We start from the raw sequence: 24,250 nt of genomic DNA on the forward strand, positions 1-24,250 counted from the left end.
AATCCTCTTCAATAATTTGCCCACCACTGACGTAATACTCACTGGTCTGTAATTCCCAAGGTTATCCCTTTCTTGAACAAGATCAACAATATTATTGAAACACCACCTTAAAACTTACTCTCAATTAGAAAACTGAACAAGTAACGTCCTTCATCCTCAGCTTCTTGAAATTCCTCTGTTATGTAATGGTTCAAGGAAAAGATTTTTTTTTTCCTTAGGGTATTTGTTGACATGGCCTTTCTGTTATCTTCCACAACAGAGGAGCAAGCAAAACTCATTTCTCTTAAATCCTGCAGTCAGATTAGCATCGAGTCTCCCCTGCACAATTTCTTGTGGTCATCTTGTGAATAAGTTTCTGAAATAATTTATTTTGTAGGGTACTAATTCTAATATTTCTTTATTTTCCACTAGAAACAACTCGATAACCAGCAACAGGAAATTATAACTTTTTTATGACATTGCACTTCATTATTACCAATTATTCTAAAGTGCTACTGACACTTCTAATTTAAGGAAATAATCACCAAAACAACTTCTACTGACAGGGTGGAAGAATATGGAAATAAAACTTTTATTTTTATAGGTCCTAATATATTTATCAGCAAATAGCTGGATGTAGAATGAGCATTCATGGCACTTTAAAATTTTGCAGCTTTTCAGCCTCAGAAGAATACCTGACTACAGTAACAGCATGATTGTTTTCTCTTCCAAATGTACTGAATTATCTCAAATTGTGAGCAATTTTCTCTGCGTGATTTTGCATTCATTCAGAAGTGTACAAACTCACTTCCCTTGAATTTTGTCAAATGACAGATGACTTTTTCATCCCAGGAGTGCTGAGCATAGGGATAGTTTTATGTCAGAAATTTCCCCCTCACCGAGTTTATACTATATTTTTGAAAGACCCAGAGCATGTTCATAATTAAAATGAGCTCATTTTAAAAAAAGCTATGTGATTTAAGAAACATCTAAACCTTTAAAATGTTTAGATTTAACATCTAAAATGTTAATAGAGTTCACAGTAAAAGATGCCAAAATTATTCAAACTTATATTTGGGGAATCAATTTATTAGAAACTACATGTTTAATTTGGTAAGTAATTGGAAAAGCAAACTGTAGGAAATTATGTAAATTTTAAAATACAATTTGTCCTTCAGCACTGGAAGTACAAATTCTAGTAACTAATTTAGTTAGAATGTCTTAGGTATCTTCTTTGATGTATTGCAATTGCGATATTCAAAGACATGCAAATTTTCAGCTTGATACTTCAGAAGTACTTAACTGGCAATAAACTGCTTTGGGATATCCAATGGTCATAAACAGTGCTCTCTAATTGTAAGTCTTCCTCTCTTATTATTTCTCTTTAATTATAGACTTGGACACATCCCTGTGAGGGGAAGGGGGAAATATTCACAACTGGAACTCTGTGAATGACTTGTGATGCAGGGATTGGGATGAAAGCAGGAAAAGGATCTTACAGTAAATATCAGAAATTACATGCAGTAGTTAGTGATGCTGAATACTGACTGCAGAGGAGAAATGGCCTAAAAGAGTATGTGAAAAAAAGTGGCAGGTTTTTAAAAGAAACGTTCTCTTTTTTTTACAGCGGCACAGACTCACCATTGCTTTGAGCAAGAAATTTTTACACAGCCTGAGAACTGCAGGACACTTTAAATGATGTTTTTTTTTGTAATATGCATGCTATGAATACTTTCTCTCATCTGTCTTTGTTACAGATCCATTGTCTATAAAGCACTCACCAGATTAATTTTGCATCCAGATGAAAGATATATCTTAATCCTCATTAAATCATCCTAATGTTCCATTTCTACTCTGTTCCTAAATTTACATTTGATTGAATTCATAAGACTGAATCCACATTCATGGTTAGCACCAGAAGCTTGAAGTATTCCAACAATGTCAACAAGAATTGACGGTTCTTCAAATTCTTTATTTCTTAGCACATAGTTCAACATATCAGTGAACATCTTAATTGAAGCAGTCCTAACTTTCGCAGAAAGGACCACTCAGAGATCACAGTATTGCTGTGATAATTTTGAGACAACACTTTGTAGTAGTAGCTGAGTATTTATTTATCAATCACACAACATTTTCTTTTCTAAATTCAAAATCAGTTGTGCGTGCAATAGCGACAAGGTCAAAAGCTTGCCATTCTCTTAACTCATCATCAGTAAATCTATTATCCATGTAGATTACATTCATGTTGAATGACTCGAATAATAGGCACAGGATCAACGGCTGAAATCAGAGATGCAAGCAGATCTTCTACTTCATCGTTCCAATAAACAATATCACCAGGATATCATAACCGTAACTTGTTGACTTTTGCTTTTGCATACTGCAGCACTTCAATTGTATTCAGACATCTTTTCTGAAAGAATTTACAAAGAGATGCCAGATCTTCTAAAACATCGCTAAGGATCGTTAATGCTACTCAATATTTTGGATTGGTCAAAATCTTCAGGCAATAGTTGCTGATTGGATAATTAAATTCATTAACTTGCTCTGCACAATTTTGGATCAAAACTTGGTAATTCCTCATTAAAGCAGTAATGGCAAAATCTTGATAACCATCTTACTTTGTTTAATAGTCTAACTGACACATTCTGTGACAGTAGCTAATCTTTCTAGCTTTCCCTTTTTAACTGACAACCTGCTGAACACTTGGTAGCAGTCTTTCTATTTCCTGTGTAATTGATGCCTTTTTCAAATTATTAACATCATTTCAAAATTATATTAATGTTACATAAAAGAAAATTCCAGCTGCATGACCACAAAGGCTGTGTGTATGGAAGCATTTAAGTTACCATGTGGTCGTGCACCTGCGCAACTTAGAGGGAATAATGTAAAAAAGGCTCCAGATATATCTGATTAGGATGTTTACTGTGTTGCCATAATGCATCTGAACAGGATACTTTCTATTGTCATGGATGTTTACTCTTCAGGGCCTGACAGGCTTATTGCTAACCTCAGGTTTCTACGACAGCAGCATGACATTTTCAAAGGTTCTGAATTGTTGGTGATAAACCTTTCAACAAATATTCTTTACTCAGCTTTTTGCTGTAAACAAGAACAGTTTCCAATTCTTAACATTCAAAGTAAAATTGTAATGAAAGTGCATATATATCACCATATACAACCATAAGATTCACTTTCTTGCAGGCATGCTTAATAAATTCATAATAGAATAATAACCATAACAGAATCAATGAAAGTGCACAGGAACTTGTGTGTTCAACCAGTGTGCAAAAGACATCAAAATGAACAAATACAAAAAAGAAAAAAAATTATAAACAAATAAGCAATAAATATCAAGAAAATGAGATGAAGAGTTCTTGAAAATGGGTCCATAGCTTGTGGGAACAATTCAGTGAAGGGGCAAGTGAAAGTGATGGAAGTTATCCCCTTCGGTTCAAGTGTCTGCAAAGTAAACTGCAAGCAGCAATCAGTTTGAATTTGGACACACAACTTTACAAACAGTGTTACAAAGCATGGGCTAGCCCAAGGCAGGTGGCTGGCTACTAAGAGATCTGATTTGCAAAGTGAAGTGACCATGAGACATTGTCTGCATTAGTCAAATGCAAGACTATGGGGTTATGTCAATTAGCAAATCAAACCTCTTTAAATGTTGAAACATGTGTGTGCTCAGAAAGTCAACCCTCACAGCATTAATTATGGATGTTTGGAGAAGCTTTTAAGGCCATCTGTGTGAATCATTTGTCCCAGCAAATGAAACTGTGAAACATCACCTGCAGATGATCTTGTAGAAAATGGTGCAAACCATAAGCCATGAACACTATCTTACTTTGTTTTTATATTAGTTTTGCACTGTTTTTCATTTAATTATTTAATATACATATAGATAAACTTACTGTAATTGATATACTATTACTTTTTTCTATATTATCATGTATTCCATTGTGCTGCTGCTAAGTTAACAAATTTCACAACATAACATATGCTGGTAATAGTAAACCTGATTCTGGTTCTGATTCTGGAATATCAGAAGCATTCTATATTGTTAGGAATGACAAAGATGATTGAAAGAACTAGAATTCATTCCTCACCCTTTGGCTTCTTTAACAGGCTTGTTCATCTGTAACTTATTAGCATGCCCTTCTAGTTCATAAAAATTGTACCTGTGTTGGAAATCCTTTGTAGTTTGGAGAACTTTTTGTAATTCAGGAATCTTTTATAAGTCATAAACCCTCTGTAAGTATTAAATGTAGATTAATAAGTGTTTTTAAAGAGCAAACATGAGGAAATTGCTGGAAATTCGGGCTGAGACCTGACAAAGGGTCTCGGCCCAAAACTTCAACAGTGCTTGTCCTTATAGATGCTGCCTGGCCTGCTGTGTTCTACCAGCATTTTGTGTGTGTTGTTTTAATAAGTGTTTGTCTACTTTTAAGTGTGAATCATTAAAAATAAAATATGTTTAAACTATCTCATTAGCTGGGAGTATCTCTTCATTGGTGCGGGTGGGGATGGGGTTTGCCTACCACTTAAACTGTGGATGGTGGCAGCAAAACCTCACTGCAGAGATTAGACAGGAAAGTATGCTAGTCCTTGAATGGGAGGTTGGTACGGTATAAACTCCCTATTGTGAGGATACCATAGATATCTATATTGAATAAAACATAATATTTTTATGAGTTTAGAGCCCTGCAGATCACACTGTGATGGATCAATAAAAATTGGTGAGTGCCACAAGATAAGTAACTTGAGGTAAGTGGAAAGATTAGAAACATTAGAACCATTTCTTTCATATTGGAGATGTTACAAGGAGATTTAATGGAGATATTAAAAAATATTATGGATACTTGATGGTTTAAGAGATGAATGAACTGTTTGAGTGGTTAGTGACAGTTGATGAGAGACTTAAGAGAACCTCAATGGAATTGTGGAGTTTGTTTATTCAGGAAATCATTATCTAGAGTACGGTATCCAAAAGGAAGATAGTAACTTGCAAAGGGAATTTAGAAATACATTTAAATGTGCTGATTAAAGAGATACAGGCAGGTGTGACTAATCTGACAGAATTTGAAAAAGGTGGCACATGCATGATGGGTTGAATATCTTCAAATTAAGTGATATAGCAAAATTCTAGCTTCATTATCAAGTGGATATTAAAAATAGCCAAAGGAAGATCCTAAAGACTTACTGGTTCCTGTGAATGATTCACATTGTTGTGTGTGCTGATCTTCAGATATCAATTTAAATTGGTCATCCTTGTTCCCAATGTGATTTTATACCTTTTATTATCTGCGATATCTTTCATTTATACAAATGCCTGTCAATTCCATGTTACTCTAATTGTTGCATCATATTTTTTAATTCTACAATAAACAACTTTGATCTCAGATGTCCAAATCCCAAACTCTGGAACTACCTCCCGCTCTGACCTTCAAGATCTTCTTAGTATCGTCTCTTTAATCAAAAATGATAACTGTGTTTTTATGTGTGTGTAGCAAAGAACTTCAGTTCCTGGTGTGCAATATGGGCAGTTCACCTGGGGGCAGAAACTTTGGTGATGAGATGGTCGCATACACTCAGTGTTGAATAATAGTTGAGTGATAAAATGTTCCAACGTTTCCCAAGTCAAGTTTGTCTTTATAGAGAAGAAACATAACGTAGTGTCAGAAGTGGATCTGAGGTCTAAAGATGGAGAGTAAATGAATACTGTGTGCGACAGAGAAAGATCTTCTCACCATCACCTAAGCATGGGAAAGGTTCCATCAGTACATCTATGAATCAGCTTTTGAAGTGGCACCAGATCATAAACCACTGGCCTCAATTATGTCCAAACCACCAAATGATGGTCCTATGAGGATACACTGCCATGTTGATAAGACTGAAGAAATATGATATGAAAATGATCTACACCTTGGGAAATACATGTCTGTTGCTGATGCACGGTCTTGAACAGTGAACAAGAAAGAAAACCATTACCAAATAATTGATGCAGATATACAGGCCCATGTTCACATGATTGTCTCCTCCATTCTAGTGTCTCCTGAATAGAGATTAGGAAAGCAGCAGAGACAGATGAAACAAAATACTCAAAAATACAAACCAGAAAGGATGGCCAGAGCTAAGAATGACTGTCCAATGTGTATTCAGGATTATTAGGCATGCAGAGCTGAACTGTCAGTAGTGGAAGATATGGTATTCAATGGAAACAGGTTTGTGATTCCAGTGTCACAAGGAAATGCTCCAGAAGATACATGAAGGGCATCTTGGTGAGCATTAAATGTAAACAGAGAACTCATGAAGTGATGTACTGGCAATGGATGAATCAAGACATCAGCCAGACCACTGCTTCATGTAGAGCATATTTTAGCTACAGACCAAAGCAGCAAGCAGAGCTGTTTACAGCACTCTCTGTATCAGACAAATTGTACTTCAAAGTTGGAGTGGATTTATTTGATTGTAATGGGAAGAGTCATATTATTGTAACAGACTACTTTTCCAAATACCCAGAGGTTTCAATGCTGCAATCAACATCACCTTCCTGGAAACTGTGCCAATGAATGAGGGTTTTGACATACGACTTCAAGCCCACACAAACTAAAATCTAATGGCCCAGCAGAGTTCAGTCAAAGTAGTGAAGGGCCTCATGCAGAAGGCACAAGATGGACAGGTGTACTTCCATAAAGGTCTAATGTCTTACAGAAGTGCACCACTGCAGAGTGGCCTTTCATCAGCGCTAATGCCAATGAGTCGAAGCACACGCATTAACCTTCCGGTGCGTGAGAACCTGTTAACACCTAAAGGAGCACACTAGGTCAAATTGGATAAAATGAAATGGAATGGCAAACAGAACTAGTTTCATAACACTTCTGTGAAAAGGCTGCCTGTGTTGAAGCCTGAAGATTGTGCAAATCTGAGATCACAATTCTGACACATGGTCCATGCAAAGATATGTGCAAGAGGAAGTGTCTTCACATTCCTAGCAGATCCAGATGGAACAAGGAACACCTCTGAGAAGGAACCTTGTGGATCTATCACAAGCTCCTACCCATAGCTGCGACACATCAATACATGCACAAAAAGGGACAGTAGATGTAAAAAAAATGAGCCTGTTGATCAGAATTCTCAGAAAAAACATGAATACTGGTGCACCAAATATAAACAATACACATGTGGAAACATATAACAGACAAAAAAAAGGAATATTAGACTACCTCAGAGACTGATAGAAAGTTTATGAATGTAAGAAGGGACTAGCTACAGAACGTAGACATCTTTGTTGGAAAGGATGTTTGTTCCTTTCAGGTTTGTGAAGATATAGTGCTGTGTTGATTTTTTTCTTTAAAGGGGAAGAAATGTTATCATCTGTGTATATAATAAAGAACTTCAGTTCCCAGTGGGCAATGCTGGTTGCATGTGCTCAGTGTTGAACAGTAGTTGAGCAATAAAATGTTCTAGCATTAAGCCCACACTAGTTTTGTCATTACTGAGAACAAACATAACAATCACCTCTTTCCTCTTCGTCTTGCTGACAATCGACACAGGCACACCTCAGGAACATTTGCTCTCCCACTGCACTACTCTCTCTAAGCTAATCATTGTGTCTTTGCACAGCTCAGAAAAAATGAATCAGTAAGTTTGTTGATGGCACAGTCTTTCTTGGTTGAATCTCACATGATGCTGAAGAGGTGTACAGGAGTGAATTAGTACAACTTGTTGAGTGGTGTTACAATACCCTTGCACTCAATGATGGTGAGATCAAGGAACTGATGGTGGATCAGAAAGAAGTTGAGAAACATATACCAGTCATCACTGAGGGGTCAGCGGTGGAAAGGGTGAACAGCTTCAAGTTCCTGGGTGTCAACATCTCAGAATAACTATCCTGGGCCCAACACATTGATGGAATTATAAAGAAGGCACACCAGCAGCTTTACTTCATTTGGAGTTGAGGAAATCCCATATGTAACTGAAGACTTTGACAAATCTCTGTAAGATTTTGGCTGCATACCAGATTGCGACTTGGTATGGAGCCTCCAAAGCACTGGACTGCAAAAAGCTGAAGCAGTTCCATCACAGGCATGGGATCACATCAGCAAACAATGCTAACCAAAGGCAATGTCCTCAAGATGGGTCACGAACCAACTCCTTTCACTTCTTTATGTTTTCTTTTTTTATTTCAGATATAGTTCTGCTACTGTTGGATCCAGTTGACGGACTGTTTTCGATCTGACCGGGCGATCTGGTGCTTTGATGTCTCGAAGAGGGTTCCACGAGGCAGACAGCAAAACATACAGCATGAAAACCAGCAAGCCAGGAGAAAGAGTGCGAGCCATGGTCAGCTGCTCTCTCACTGATCTCACAAAGGAAGATTGAAATCATTGAGGCAAGTGCAGAAGTGAATGAGTGTTCAGCGCTGTCTACCAACCTTTCACTTGCTGCTGGAGGAAGATGTCTGCATGAGACAGTCTCCCTCTCCTTCTTGCTCATTGCTCCCGAAGGATGCTCCCTGTGTCCAAATGATCTCTCTCTCTCGATGCTGTTCGAGGATGGTATTGGGGTAAGGCTTAGTCGAGGCGGTTTGCGGATAGCGGATTCTAATTCATGTATGACGCATTTTTAGTTTTTCTTGTCACTCCTTTGCTAGTTCGGGCGATTTTGAATCAGGATAGCCTGCTGGACACTGAGCTGAACAGAATATGCCTTTTGATTTTATGTTTTATATTCTGAGTGTTTCACTTGGTTTTTTTGTTGCTGTTTGTGCAATTTGTTTTTGTTTTATGCAGGGGGGATGGGGTTGATTTTTTTTTTACTTTGCATGGGTTCCATAGTTCTTCTTTATTTTGTGGTGGTCTGTGGGGAAGTGAAAGCTTAGAGTTGTATACTGCATACGTACTTTGATAATAAAAACACTTTGAATCCTCCCCAACCTCAAAGGTGGTGCCTCAAGAAGGCAGTGTGTATCATTAAGAGCACTTACGATCTGGTAATACCCTCTTCTCATTACTAAGATCAGGGAAATGGTACAAGAGCCTGAAGACCCACATTCTGTGATTCAGAATCAGATTACTCGCCTCTACCATCACTGACACTACCTTTTACTTTTTGGCAACACACACAAAGTGCTAGAGGAATGCATATAAATTAGTGTTAATAAGTCTGATTCTGATTAGCTTGGTGTCACATTTGATCTGATTTTGCACCTGTGAAACACTTTGCTACACCTAGTAAGCCAGAGATGTTGAAGAACAACGTCAAAATTAAGTTTATCACCATATGCACCAGTGCATATGGCACAGATCTAAAGAAAAACTTTCAGTGCATATATATCATCATATAAGCTGCATTCACAAGAAAAAAAATCATAAATTAAACAAGAAAGAACACAATCAGAACTAAAAGATGTCCATTTTAGATGTTAAGGCATTATTGTGGTTAAGAATGACTGTGGTTACAGTGGTTAAGCATGGTCTGATCTTGATAATTACTGAGTTTGTTAAGTATGCTGTAGTCAACCATTGTAAAGAAATTGGAACAGCTGCAAGTACTGAATCAATTTACATGAGGTCATATCTGGCAAATGGGGAAGCCCAATCAAAATAATGGGTGGCTGTCTAGTTTTGCAGGTAGACAGACTTACGAAGGGAGGAGACCATCTTCAATGTTTCCTACACACCACGAACACATGGTTTAACAGATTAAAAAAATAAATGATCACATCCAAGCACTTCTTTCCATTACCTATGAAAACTACTATAACTGCTTAGTCGTCACTGGAATATTTTGCTTTTGAATTTATTGCACTTTAGCTTCTTTGTGTATGGTCTATCCTCACTTTATTGTGGTTGGCAGTAGTTTATAGGCCCCTGTTTAATAATCCTGGCAACTGCTATCTTATGGAAACTATGGTAAGTCAAATTTTGTTACCTCATGAATTTCTTGTGAATATAGCATTAAAGCAGAATAATTTAATTGCTTCATTGAGAGCTCACAACATTTAGCGTTGATATCTTCAGATGAAATAACACTTAACTCAAATATTTAGTGTAGTTATTCTGTTTGTTCAGGGACTTTTTAAAACTAATTGCTCAGTAACCCATCTCTCATGAATGTGCCCATTACCTTTCCCATGTAAAAGATAGCACTGTCTAGTAATTCAAGTGATTAAATGCTTGGCAACAGGCCAAAGGATCATGTAACCAGTCATCTGTCAGTTCTTTAAGCTCATTTGCCTTGATGCGTGACCGTTTTGTATTTTTATCTGCCAATTGCTCAGTAGAATGCCAGCCACAGCATGGCATTCAGAAAAAAGCAATATGTTGACTTGGCTCATTTCCTTGGAGACGATAATTTCAGTTGAAAAATCTTGAATGCTGCAATCACAAGTTATTAATCCACTGCCTTTTTAATTCCTGGAAAATTGTCTTCTCTTCATTTCATATTTTGGCCAGAACAGTTGGATGATTAAAAGGATACAACATGTTTGGATTCCCTTCACATTAGATCTGAGCACCTAAAGACAAAAGAGAAACCATAGATGTCTCTGGGCCCCTCCTCCCCCCCCCCCTTTGGAGGTAAAGAATGGCATTCATGAACACTTGGCACAGTCCACTTCACTGACGGCTACCAGGATGTCCATGATTATAAAGTGTTTCAAATATCTCTGGATTTTGCCTGCACCAGTCTTCTTTCAGGCTAAAGCCAGTGGTATTTGAAGCATATTACAATATGCTAACTGGTATTGCATAAACATTCATACAGCTCTGTTTGGCCTGGCTTGTCTCAAAAAAACATTTTGAATACAATTCATAAACACATCATAAACCCCATATCTTAATCTACCACTGAACATCGGAGTCTTGACTCGGTCCAAAAGTAAAAACAAAGTCCCCACAAACGTTTACAGTTTTCATTTGCAATTATCCTGTCTTCTAGACCATAATCAACTAGACAACTTCTTGCATTTCATACTGTTGGTCTTCCATGTGTTTCTGACTGTCCTTGAATGGTTTCAAAATGCTTTTCTACTAGGTTCAGTATGGAAACTTCTTATAAAGGAAACAGTAGAGGACCCTGGGAGCATCTTTGAGCCAAGAAGTCTCAAATTTGGATGGCAAGTCTAGTTTAACTTACAGCTGACAGGCAGCAATAAGGAGGAATGATAGAACCACAAATACTGTTAACCAGAGCTTGACAATATGTAAATTCTTTCTGTTTTCCTCTGCAAGCTGTATCTGAACAAGGTGCTAAATATCAAATCAAATGAAAGTTGGGTTCTCCTTGTTACTGACCTGTTCTTTTTGATGTGTTGTAGTTCCTAGGCATCATGCATGGGAGTAAACTTTTGGGAAAGATTTGAGAAGAGGAATGTGAATGCTTGCATCATCCACCGTTTGTTAATGATGATTAGGCTGAGGAGAGGAGATATTGGAATGAAAGCTTTGCAGGCAGAAACTAACATCTTTAATGGTCTCAGACTTACGTTCTGGCATGACATTAGCTGGGAATACAAATATGATGATCACTATCACTTCTCCTTCCTCAGGCCATTTGGTTGCTGTGTGTCGAACTGTGAACAGACCATCTCCAGGTTAAGAACATCCGACTTACTGACTCCTATGAAGAGCTCCCATAAAATTAAATTCAAAACTGATATATATACTTTCAGACTTACTTTTTAGCAATTGTTCTTCCTTACCAGTCCCATGTGAGTTCAGTACCATTCAGTCCAACACTCGGGAGGCATTTTTTTGTGTGAAATTTCCAACTTATGGACAAAAACAAATTCTGGCCTTTTGTAAAAACAGAGCCTGTTTGTTACCTGGGGACAGATTGTACAGCAATCCATGCATGAGAGAGAAGTTGTGCTGCTGAGTGTTATGCAATATGCTGCACTTGTTAAGTTCGAATACCTTGGTAGTATATTTAACCAGTGAGATGTGAACATGAGGCTTGCCGAGATATTTTATTTTATAGTATTTTTATGTTTTTTTTTTGTACTGCTGCCACAAAGAAACAAATTTCACACCATGTAAGTCAGTGATAATAAACCTGATTCTGAGGATGTTGTGAACTTGTGTATGTTAGATAGGAGACTTAAAGCAGGAAGACTGGTGTTGGCTGAGCAAAGCATCTTATATGAACTGGCTCATGGTATTTGAGAAAAGATGTAGGATAAGATATTTTCAGATGCACCCATGGACTATGACCATGAGTGTAAGATCAGTGATGTACTAATAATATCACATATCTAGCTCCCTGGAACAGCAAGTAATGACAATGAGCCAGCTCCCTGGGGCATGTTTCATGTCAGTGACTATTGATGCTGTCTGCTTTCATTTGCCTTAAAATTAGACCTCCCAGACTTTAGCTGTAACAATCTTTCACTTATCTTTTCCTCCCGCTCATCAAGGCTTTCCCTGACACGTCTGGTATTATGGAACCCCATATACAGCATTCTTCATAGTTTCCCTGATTAGTTTCAGAATGCACCATCAAATAGTCCCCTTCTTATGAAGCCCCCTCTGGTTTTAAGAAGCGTATGACAGGTTTGATTGGTACCAAACTTTCAGTGACTTTCTGCTAAAACGTCTGGGCAATAAAAAGTAGTTTCAATGCAAAATACTGAAGATGCTAAAAATTTGAAATAAATCAAACAATCCCAGAAAAAAATACTTATCGGATCAGGTAGCATCTGTGCAGTGGGAAGCTGTATTAAATTTTTAGAATATTATTACAAGTTAGAACACCTCTGATCAAAGATCATCAAACTGAAGTGTTGACTGTGTTTCTCTCCCTACAGGTGACACCCAATCACAGAGTATCTCCAGCCACAATAGGATTATGGATATTGGTCACTGGTTCAATTCATGTTTATTATCCAGTGTCGACTTTACTTGGAACAGGTGTGAGTTACCCAAATACTGTGATATTCATGTTCATTTTCAGGAGATATCCCATTTATCCCACTTTTCAACTCATCATTGAGCCAACCTGGATAATAAAGAGAAGATGTCTAACCAAATGCCAGTTCATTGTCTATCTTGTTATGTATATATTATAAAGATTATTATCATGGTCTAGCATGGTGAAATTTATGGAATCTTATGGAGCATGGAAGATCTCTATAACTTATCCTTACAAATAATTATATGGTTGATCTGTATATGTTTCTTGCCTATGTAGAAGGATCAACACACCATAACGCACGTTGTTTCTGCATTCCTACTTATTCCATGTTGGGTGACGGGTTGGGGGATATGTCTCTACCAAAGGAGGTGTAAGGCAGTCTTTCCCTTTGCTAGACTACAGTCACCCTTGGACACCAGGTAGACAATCTCTGAAGAACCATAGAACATTACAGCACAGAAACCGGCCTTTTGGCCCTTCTTGGCTGTGCTGAACCATAGTATTGATAATGGCCGGAAGAAGGCAATGGCAAACCACTTCTGTTGAATTTGCCATGAACAAGCATGGTCATAGACCACAATCACCCATGTCATACTCGACACAGCACATAATGATGATGATTTATTTCATGTAAGTTGTCAAGATTCTGTTTGCAGGAGCCTGAATTCAAATCTTATTGGGGGGTGGGGGGGGGTAACGTCAGAACCAAGAACACCATAATAAACAGCCTCAACTTTCCACTTCAATTTGCCAAAAGTCTCTAAATATTGAGATCAAAATAAATCAAAGGAAAGCATTTGTCAGAGGCTGGGACATCTATTTAGGTTTTGGCTTGCTCAATAGTTCCTATACGCCAATGCCATGAAATGATACAAGTCACGAAGTTTGGAGCCAAAGTAAACATTGATTTTTTTTTTACTGCTGCTGAAGTGAAAATCTGTAGTCTAACAACACTTTTCATATACTTCAGCAGAAGCAACATAAGGAAAATCATATGCAGCGGGCGTTCCCAACCTGGGGTCCACAGAACTCCTCAGTTAATGGTAGGGGCCATTATTGTAAAGAAGTTTGGAAACCCCTGCTATGGAATTTATTGCACCCTAATTTCGGGAGGGTGAGTTTAAACTAATTTGCAAGGGGGATGGGACCTGGAGCGATAGAGCAGTGAAAGAAGTGCATGAAGTGCATGCCAGATCTAACATATAGAGAGGCTTTGAGGAAAGAGAAGCAGAATAAAGGGTGTAAAGGTAGTAAGGTAGAAGGGCTAACGTTTGTATACTTCAATGCAAGAAGCATCAGGAACAAAGGAGATGAACTGAGAGCTTGGATACATACATGGAATTATGATGTTGTGGCCATTATGGAGACTTGGCTGGCACCAGGGCAAGAATGGATTCTCAATATTCCTAGATTTCAGTGCTTTAAAAGGGATAGAGAGGGGGGAAAAGGGGAGGAGGGGTGGCATTACTGGTCAGGGATACTATTACAGCTGCAGAAAGGATGGGTTATCTAGCAGGATCCTCTTTTGAGTCAGTATGGGTGGAAGTCAGGAACAGGAAAGGAGCAGTTACTCTACTGGGGGTATTCCATAGGCTCCCTGGTAACAGGAGAGATACCGAGGAGCAGATTGGGAGGCAAATTTTGGAAAGGTGCAAAAATAACAGGGTTGTTATCATGGGTGACTTTAACTTCCCTAATATTGATCAGCACTTGATTAGTTCCAAGGGTTTAGATGAGGCAGAGTTTGTTAAGTGTGTCCAGGATGGATTCCTGTCACAGTATGTTGACAGGCTGACTAGGGGAATCCCATACTAGATCTAGTATTAGGTAACGAACCGAGTCAGGTCACAGATCTGTCAGTGGGTGAGCATCTGTGGGACAGTGATCACCGCTCCCTGACCTTTAGCATTATCATGGAAAAGGATAGAATCAGAGAGGACAGGAAAATTTTTAATTGAGGAAGGGCAAATTATGAGGCTATAAGGTTAGAACTTGTGGGTGTGAATTGGGATGATGTTTTTGCAGGGAAATATACTATGGACATGTGGTCGATGTTTAAGGACCTCTTGCAGGGTGTTAGGGATAAATTTGTCCCATTGAGGAAGATAAAGAATGGTAAGGTAAAGGAAACATGGGTGACAAGTGAGGTGGAAAATCTAGTCAGGTGGAAAAAGACAGCATACATGAGGTTTAGGAAGCAAGGATCAGATGGGTCTATTGAGGAATATAGGGAAGCAAGAAAGGAGCTTAAGAAGGGGCTGAGGAGAGCAAGAAGGGGGCATGAGAAGGACTTGGTGAATAGGGTAAAGGAAAACCCCAAGGCATTCTTCAATTATGTGAAGAACAAAAGAATGACAGGAGTGAAGGTAGGACCAATTAGAGATAAAAGTGGGAAGATGTGCCTGGAGGCTGTGGAAGTGAGCAAGGTCCTCAATGAATACTTCTCTTCAGTATTCACCACTGAGAGGGAACTTGATGACAGTGAGGACAATATGAGTGAGGTTGATGTTCTGGAGCATGTTGATATTAAGGGAGAGGAGGTGTTGGAGTTTTTAAAATACATTAGGATGGATAAGTTCCTGGGGCCTGACGGAATATTCCCCAGGCTGCTCCACGACACGAGGGAAGAGATTGCTGAACCTCTGGCTAGGATCTTTATGTCCTCGTTGTCCACGGGAATGGTACCGGAGAATTGAAGGGTGGCGAATGTTGTCCCCTTGTTCAAAAAAGGTAGTAGGGATAGTCCGGGTAATTATAGACCAGTGAGCCTTACGTCTGTGGTGGGAAAGTTATTGGAAATGATCCTTAGAGATAGGATCTATGGGCATTTAGAGAATCATGGTCTGATCAGGGACAATCAGCATGGCTTTGTGAAGGGCAGATCGTGCCTAACAAGCCTGATAGAGTTCTTTGAGGAGGTGACCAGGCATATAGATGAGGGTAGTGCAGTGGATGTGATCTACATGGATTTTAGTAAGGCATTTGACAAGGTTCTACACAGTAGGCTTATTCAGAAAGTCAGAAGGCATGGGATCCAGGGAAGTTTAGCCAGGTGGATTCAGATTTGGCTTGCCTGCAGAAGGCAGAGGGTCGTGGTGGAGGGAGTACATTCAGATTGGAGGGTTGTGACTAGTGGTGTCCCACAAGGATCTGTTCTGGGACCTCTAATTTTCATGATTTTTATTAACAACCTTGATGTGGGGGTAGAAGGGTGGGTTGGCAAGTTTGCAGACGACACAAAGGTTGGTGGTGTTGTAGATAGTGTAGAGGATTGTCGAAGATTGCAGAGAGACATTGATAGGATGCAGAAGTGGGCTGAGAAGTGACAGATGGAGTTCAACCCAGAGAAGTGTGAGGTGGTACACTTTGGAAGGACAAACTCCAAGGCAGAGTACAAAGTAAATGGCAGGATACTTGGTAGTGTGGAGGAGCAGAGGGATCTGGGGGTACATGTCCACAGATCCCTGAAAGTTGCCTCATAGGTAGATAAGAAAGCTTATGGGGTGTTAGCTTTCATAAGTTGAGGGATAGTGTTTAAAAGATGCGATGTAATGATGCAGCTCTATAAAACTCTAGTTAGGTCACACTTGGAGTACTGTGTCCAGTTCTGGTCGCCTCACTATAGGAAGGATGTGGAAGCATTGGAAAGAGTACAGAGGAGATTTACCAGGATGCTGCCTGGTTTAGAGAATACGGGTTATGATCAGAGATTAAGGGAGCTAGGGCTTTACTCTTTGGAGAGAAGGAGGATGAGAGGAGACATGATAGAGGTATACAAGATATTAAGAGGAATAGACAGAGTGGACAGCCAGCACCTCTTCCCCAGGGCACCACTGCTCAGTACAAGGGGACATGGCTTTAAGGTAAGGGGAGGGAAGTTCAAGGGGGATATTAGAGGAAGGTTTTTCACTCAGAGAGTGGTTGGTGCGTGGAATGCACTGCCTGAGTCAGTGGTGGAGGCAGATACACTAGTGAAGTTTAAGAGACTACTAGACAGGTATATGGAGGAATTTAAGGTGGGGGGTTATATGTGAGGCAGGGTTTGAGGGTCGGCACAACATTGTGAGCCGATGTGCCTGTAATGTGCTGTACTATTCTATGTTCTAACGGAAAAAGGCTTTATATTTGCATACACCTTTCTATGTTTAATCTCAGTGACCAGCAGATATTACAATTTTAAAACACAACTTGTGAAATTATGTGTTCACAAATGGTATGAAAGTTTCATAAACTTTTCCAAATGACATTAACATCTGCTAGTTCTAGCACAATTAATTGATAATCTTCATCAACATCCCAAAATATCACAAACTATAAAAATACTTGAATTGTTCATTCACTGATCATGCCAATATACATTGATTATCTGAAGCCACAAATATCACTTAATTGTTTTTTGAATAGTCAGTGACAAGAAGACAACTCGCTACTGTTTTTGTGGTGAAGCTGCTTGCTCCATACTGTTCTTATGCGACCCAAGACTTTGACCCAGAAAGCTTTGTAATAGAATCCATATACTGTATAGCCTTTACCCTTTTAGATGGTAGAGATTGTTGTTTTGGAAAATGCACTAAAAATCCTTAGTGAAGTGCAGCACTGCATTTTCTAAATCATAAAGACTGCAACTACAATGTGTCAGTATAAGAAAGGGAGAGGTTAAGGATGGTGAATTGGATACAAATCAATAAACTGTTGTGTGATTCTCAGGAGTTTTTGGAAGTATATTTTTGAGGTCATTGGTGAATACTCCATTGTATGCCTGAATTGAGTTTGTAGATGGTGGAAAGACTTTTGGGAAACAGGAGATGGGCCACACATCACAGGAGACCAAGTATCTAATCTCTTATGTCTCTTTCAGCAGAGGTTCTGTTTAGTGTGCCCACTGCAGGATATTAAAGATCTCATTTGGTTATAGATTATTATTGAATGTCAAGGGGAAGTAAACTTCCCTTTTGTTGGAAATGGCCATTGGCTAAATTCATGTGGTGATGGTGCCTGTGGTCAAAATGGTTGGTGCCTGCGTTCAACATTCCTTTGGTTGGTATCTTCTGGATAGATCATGAAACCATGTTTTTCACTACTTTTATGTTTTCTTATTATCTTGAATGTGATTCCAGAACTGTTGGAGCCTGTGTTTTGCTGTTTGGAGACAGTTTAGGTGCTTCACTGCTCTACAGTCTCCAAGAGAATTCCAGGAGGCAGAAGCAGAGTGCGCAAAGCTCATGGGAAGAGGCTGCAAGATGGCATGTGAGCCAGTGTTTGACCCCATTTCACCAAATATAGCCTCCATTGTTTGCAGATTAAAGAGATGAGGGTGATTGAAATATCAGGCCAAATGGGGAAGGTTGGAGATCATTTAGGTGTTCCAGCCCAGCGTGCTGCAGTCTCCTAGAAAATTCAGGGAGGCAGAGCCAGTGTGTGTGAACCTCATAGTGAGCAGATTACAGGACGGGACGCAATCTGAAGTTTGGCTTCATTTCACTGATTAAAGCATCCATTGTTCACCTATTAAAGTAATGAGGGAGATTTAAGCATCGAAGCGAGTGCAGAGGATGAGGGATGGTTTGCGGTTTGATCAGCTGCTCTGGACCAGAGAGGAGAGAGTCTGCTACTGTGCCCGGAAAGCGTTACCTAGGTTTTTTCTGTGCTTTGGATGCAGATTTGGTCTACAGACTTTTTTATTTTTAAGTCTTATAGTTTTTATATTCTGTGTCATTTCACCTGATCTTCTCATCTTTTATTGTGCGGGGAGGCAGATTTGGGAGCTGATGTGCCTGATCTGTCTTGTTCATTTCTTTTTTTTGTGCAGGAGGAGAGATCTAGGGGGTCGATACTCCTGTTCTGTTTTTGTTCATATCGTTTGTGGGGAGGTGGGGTTTGGGGGTGGATGATCGTGCTGCCCTTCTTTTCTTTCTTGGTTTCATGGCAACCTGAAGAATTGAAGAACTTCAGAGTTGCATACTTGGGTAATAAATGAATCTTCGAACCTTTGATTCATTTCACTTTGGTGAGGGGAAGGTCATTGGTGAAGGTGCTAGAAACGTTTGGCAATCAGGTACTGTTTGAAGACCTTCTGCAGTAACATTCTGAGGCTTAAATGTCTGGCCATTAACAACTACGGTAATCTTCTCTTGCACTGAATATGGCTTCGGCCAAAGCTGAGCTTTACCCTATGACTGTTGTGGCAGATGTGGAAACATTTTTGCCTGATGACAAATTATGCTTCTAAGGAGGCTGCTAAAATAAAGGCTATATAAAATACAAGTATTATAAAGAGCTTTGAGACACCTGCTTTAATTTTATTACAGGCCTGACAGCTGCACAAATTAATTGATAAATAATTTCCTGTCTATACTAAAGAAACAGGATATAGACAAAACCAGTTTGTTTTTGGTGATGAGTAATGAAACAGCACTAAATTCCACTCTTAGCCATATCAAGGGATCATTTTAGTTTCCATTTTTAACTACTACCACAAATACCGCTTGCTTGCACTGCTTTTTGCAGGATTTTATATTTAGTGATGTACAATTGCATAGTCTTGAGTGGCTTGTGCTCAGGTCACTCACTGGCAGATGGGAAGGACACGTCAGGTTATAACATGTTAAATTTTGAAAATGGAGTTGTCAGTACTTTTATCTCTGAATCACAGTGGCCAGATTGCATGGACAGCTACCTGCCAGTTCCATAGAGAACTGTCAGCTCGCTGCAGTGCATATCCAGTTGTTTGAGCATATGCACTGCAGCACAGAAATACTGAATGCCCTAGAGGTGAGATGACACTATATCAGACCTGCTGCATCACTAGACCCAAGCGTGAATCTAGCAGTAATTCTGTGGCACAATACACTTTGACTGTGGTCATAACAAGAAAACATGGGCCATAGGCATCATGCAAAAGTTTAATGCAAAACAGGTCAAATGTGATTCAGCTTATCTCATTTGAGGTTCTGGGCACAAGAAGGTTTTAAAATCATATTGGGGAAATGCTGCATTGTTGGATGTGGGGCTCTGAAATAAATGGTAAAAATGTTTCCGTGTATCTGCTTCACTATAAAAAATAGAGAGGTGATGTTTTCATTCAACTAACACCACTAGACAAATAATTCCAGACATTTATCTCCTTCACTATTTATGGAAACATGAAAATTGGCTCCTCCGTCTTCCTACATAACAACATGTGCTATAGATTTCAAAGATAATTCCCTGCATTGTTCTTCAGGACACGCTGAGGATATAAAAGTCTTTTTTACTTGATATACTGATAACAACGAACATTGGTGTGATGAGGAAGAATCTGTGACTTTGCAAAGTGAGGTCTAATCATTACCAAAAGCTGAGTTCCTCACCCAGGCCTGCTAAGTCACTTCTGAACCATGATGATGAAAATTAAACTATTTTTTCCCACACAAAATCACTGTTATATGGCTGAATGTTGCAACATTTCACTTCCAGCTTACTTAAACAATAGCCAGAGTACTATGGCAATTCTGGTTGTCATGTGGCAGAAATGATTTGGTTGCATGAGAGAGGATACAAAGGTGCCTTAAAAGATATAGTTATACATGACAATGATAATATAATTCAATAATAATGATAACATTATTCAGTCCTGAAGTAGTGTCTCAGCTCAAAACATCAGCTGTTCAGTAACTTCCATGGATGCCTCCTGACTTGCTGAGTTCCTTGAGCATTTTGTGTGCGTTGCTTTGAATTTCCAGTATCTGCAAACTTACTCATGTTAACGATAACATTAGGCTCAATAAATACCATCTTATTTTTTCAGAAGATACAACATGATAACAGGTTCTTCCAGTCCAACAAGTTCACAACACCCACTAACCCCCACCTGACTAATTAATCTATTAACCCATTACGACTTTAGAACTTGGGTGGGAAACCATGAGTAAACCCATGCAGGCATGGGGAGAAAATACAGACTTCATCCATTTAGCAGTGGGGATTGAACTGGCACCGTAATAGCAGTACGTAGTGCTACTGTGCCGGGGTAGCAGGGTGGAAATATGTCAGGACCATGATCGCCCACGTCATAGGATGTGGCACATGATGATGATGATGATGATGACTGTGCCACCCATAATCTTTTACAGGTTTTGCTTCCTTAGTGGAGGCTCAAACAATTGCCGTGTCAACTCCAGTTCCAGCTTGGAATGGCATCAGTCCAGCATGTACAGGAAGATGTTCCAAATAATATGGTCCTTCAGGGAACTCCTTGACTTCCACAGATAAGCAGAAGGAAACAACCCTAGCCTCAAGAGAATGACGACGTTACAATTCCTGGGTGTCTTCCTCACTTAGAATGGTAGTGTGACCACTCATTCATAACATCTGTAAACAACACCTGCCAATATGCCAGCAAGTTTACTGGACCAGATTGTTTCAGCAGCCACTGGGCCTTCACAAGATTAATCATCAAAAGCTACTGACCTTAAGAATCAGAAATAAAAATAGAAACTGTGGAGGTACTCAGCATGAAGGCAACATTGCCTCGCTGGAGAAACAAAATTAAAGTTTCAGATCAATTATCCTTAATTGGAACTGAAAAAGTGCAATGAAAACAAGTGTGTGAAATAAATATTGGAAATGGGGAGGGCAGCAGCTCTTCCAGGTGAAGGAGCAATTACTTGTACTTCTTCCATTACAGGGCACTGCATTCAGAGTTCATGGTGTGGTGGCAAGGTCAACCTTCCTAAGCTTTCAGTTGCCTGTCAGGTAACTACTCCATCCTACTCCATCTCTGTCTTTAGAATCCTAGCCTGTCCCAATAAAGTTTAATGTATTTATCTTCCATCTGGGGATACTACAAGCTTTGGGGCTCAATATTAAGTGCATTATTTTTCACACACCTGAGTCAGTATTTGCCAATTCTTACTACCTTATATTTGGCAGTGACATCTCTCAGTTTTTGTCCCTACAGATATTACCTGAGAACTCCCAGCACTCCCTTTCACTTCAGAGTTTGAACAGCTGCTGCTTTTTGGCCTCCCAAAATTCCAACAGAGAATTTCTTTTCTTTCCCTCTCTTTCAGATAGGTGCCACCCCTTGATGGGCCTGCTAGTCAATATTGGGCTCCACACTAGCCTGCTGTTTCCTTGTTTTCACACTCTTCCCTCTTTGTACAGGTTAAAGCACACAAATTTTCTCACTTTTTCAGTTTTAAAGAACCATTGGCCTAAAATGTAAATTCTGATTTTATTTCTGTACATGCTGCCTGACCTGCTAAGAATTCTGGCAAGTTCCGTCTTTATTTTTAGAACTTTTTGTAGCTATGTTCTGCAGCTATTTGTGAACTTAATGTTAATATTTAAGGAAAGTTTGGATTAGTACAGGGCTGGTAGGGGTATGAAGGACTATAGTCAATGGGAGTAGGCAGTTTAAATGCTCTGCGTAGACCAGATGAGTCGTAGGGCTTGCTTCTGATTAGGATCTGTATGGTACTTTTTAAAACATCTTAATGGATTTAGGATGAGAAGGAATCATTCATATTCCATATGCTATAATAAAATGTTTGGAAGAGCGTAGCCAGCAAAACCATGATATGTTTTCCTGTATTTTAAATCAGGGTCTCAATTCTTTCCAGTGTATGGCAGGAAAAATGATTTTGACTAAACACCTGACATCAAAAACATCCGCTTAAGTTTGTTATCATTATATATAAGAATTTTTTTTTTATAAACAGAAACAAATCTGAAGATCAGCTGGTGTACAACTCAAGAGCATGCTTAAGTTTTGTTGCAATTGTATTGAATTGAATTGACTGTATTTCTTACACCCTTCACATATATCTTTATGTTAAATCTCCATCTAAATGAGCCATGTGCAATCATAGTAATTTATAATAATTTATAATAAATAGAACAGTCAATGTAACATAGAATACTCTCAAATCAGCATGAGTTCATCAGTCTGATGGCCTGGTGGAAGAAGCTGTCCCAGAGCCTTTTTGGTCCTGGCTTTTACGCTGCGGTACCACTTCTCAGATGGTAGCAGCTGGAATAGATTGTGTTTGGGATGTTGATGCACCATCAATAACTCTCAGAGACGTGAGGCGAGATATAGGCTTTTATTGGCTTGAAGAAAGAACAAGCAGCAATTGACCACCACACTACAAACTGGAGACTGAGGGCGGGGCTGTGTCTCCAATCGCCTTTATACCAGGGTCTGTGGGAGGAGCCACAGGAGCAGTCAGCGGAGGGGCATGTCCAGACAGGTATATGTAGTTCACCCCAGATGTCTTGGATCCCTAATGATCCTATGGGCCCTTTTTACACACCTGTCCTTGTAAACATCCTGAATCAATGGGAAGTTCACAACTACAGATGTGCTAGGTCGTCCGCATCACTCTCTGCAGAGTCCTGCAACTATGGGAGGTACCGTGATGCAGCCAGTCAGGATGCTCTCAATTGTGCCCCTATAGAAAATTCTTAGGATTTGGGGGCCCATACCAAACCTCCTCAACCATCTGAGGTGAAAGAGGCACTGTTGTGCTTTTTTCACCACACAGCTGGCGTGTACAGACCACGTGAGATCCTCGGTTACATGGATGCCGAGGGACTTGAACCTGTTTACTCTCTCAGCCCCAGGATCCATTGATGTCAATAGGGGTTAGCCTGTCTCTATTCCTCCTGTAATCCACAACCAGCTCCTTTATTATTGTGATACTGTGGGAAAGGTTGTTTTCTTGACACCACTGTGGCCGAGGATTTTATATTGCAGCCTCTGATCATGAGTCTAAGCGAAGTAAATGCACAGGATCTTAAACTAATTTATTTAAGCACACCTGATTACTCTAGTCAGGTACAAAATTTGCTTTGAAACGGTACACCAGGATTTTATCATGATCCTTACCTCGACAATGATATCCTTCATCAAGCCCATCCAGACAGTCATTTATGCCATTGCAGAGCTTGCTCATGTGAATACATCTTCTGGCACCAACACAGTCAAAGTGATTCACAGGACATGTGAACTCCAAGTGTCTTATACCTGTTGTGCAGGAAAAAAACATTGTTTTACAATAATCATCATTATTACAATGGAAAGAATGCAGAACATCGGCTACCTCTGTAGTCATAATGGTTACATAAAATTGCTGCAAAACCCTGATTAGTCTGTATGTAAGACAGATTACTCTGTTGTCCAGTGTTATAGCCATTGTATATGTGATAGTCATTATAAATAATGAGATTTGAATTCTGCTGTCTCTTACAATATACATGATAAAATATTAAAAATGTTCAGAGGCTTACAATTACACAGTTCACCAAGCATTCTTGACATTGATTACAAGGTGCAATCCTCAACTCTCTAATCAGTACAGATTATATAGAA

General features: G+C 39.3%; 1 protein-coding gene across 1 annotated transcript in view; it reads right to left on the bottom strand.

Moving 5' to 3' along the window:
* The window catches only part of LOC132394768 (low-density lipoprotein receptor-related protein 1-like), a 1,611,265-nt gene that overhangs the window by 1,353,988 nt on the left and 233,027 nt on the right, over positions 1-24,250 (bottom strand). The window contains exon 3 of the mRNA XM_059971176.1: positions 23,768-23,905. Coding sequence (XP_059827159.1) covers positions 23,768-23,905 — 138 coding nt within the window. The remainder of the gene's footprint in view (positions 1-23,767; positions 23,906-24,250) is intronic.

Source organism: Hypanus sabinus, chromosome 5 (genome assembly GCF_030144855.1).
Source record: "Hypanus sabinus isolate sHypSab1 chromosome 5, sHypSab1.hap1, whole genome shotgun sequence".
In the NCBI taxonomy this organism is placed as follows: domain Eukaryota; kingdom Metazoa; phylum Chordata; class Chondrichthyes; order Myliobatiformes; family Dasyatidae; genus Hypanus; species Hypanus sabinus.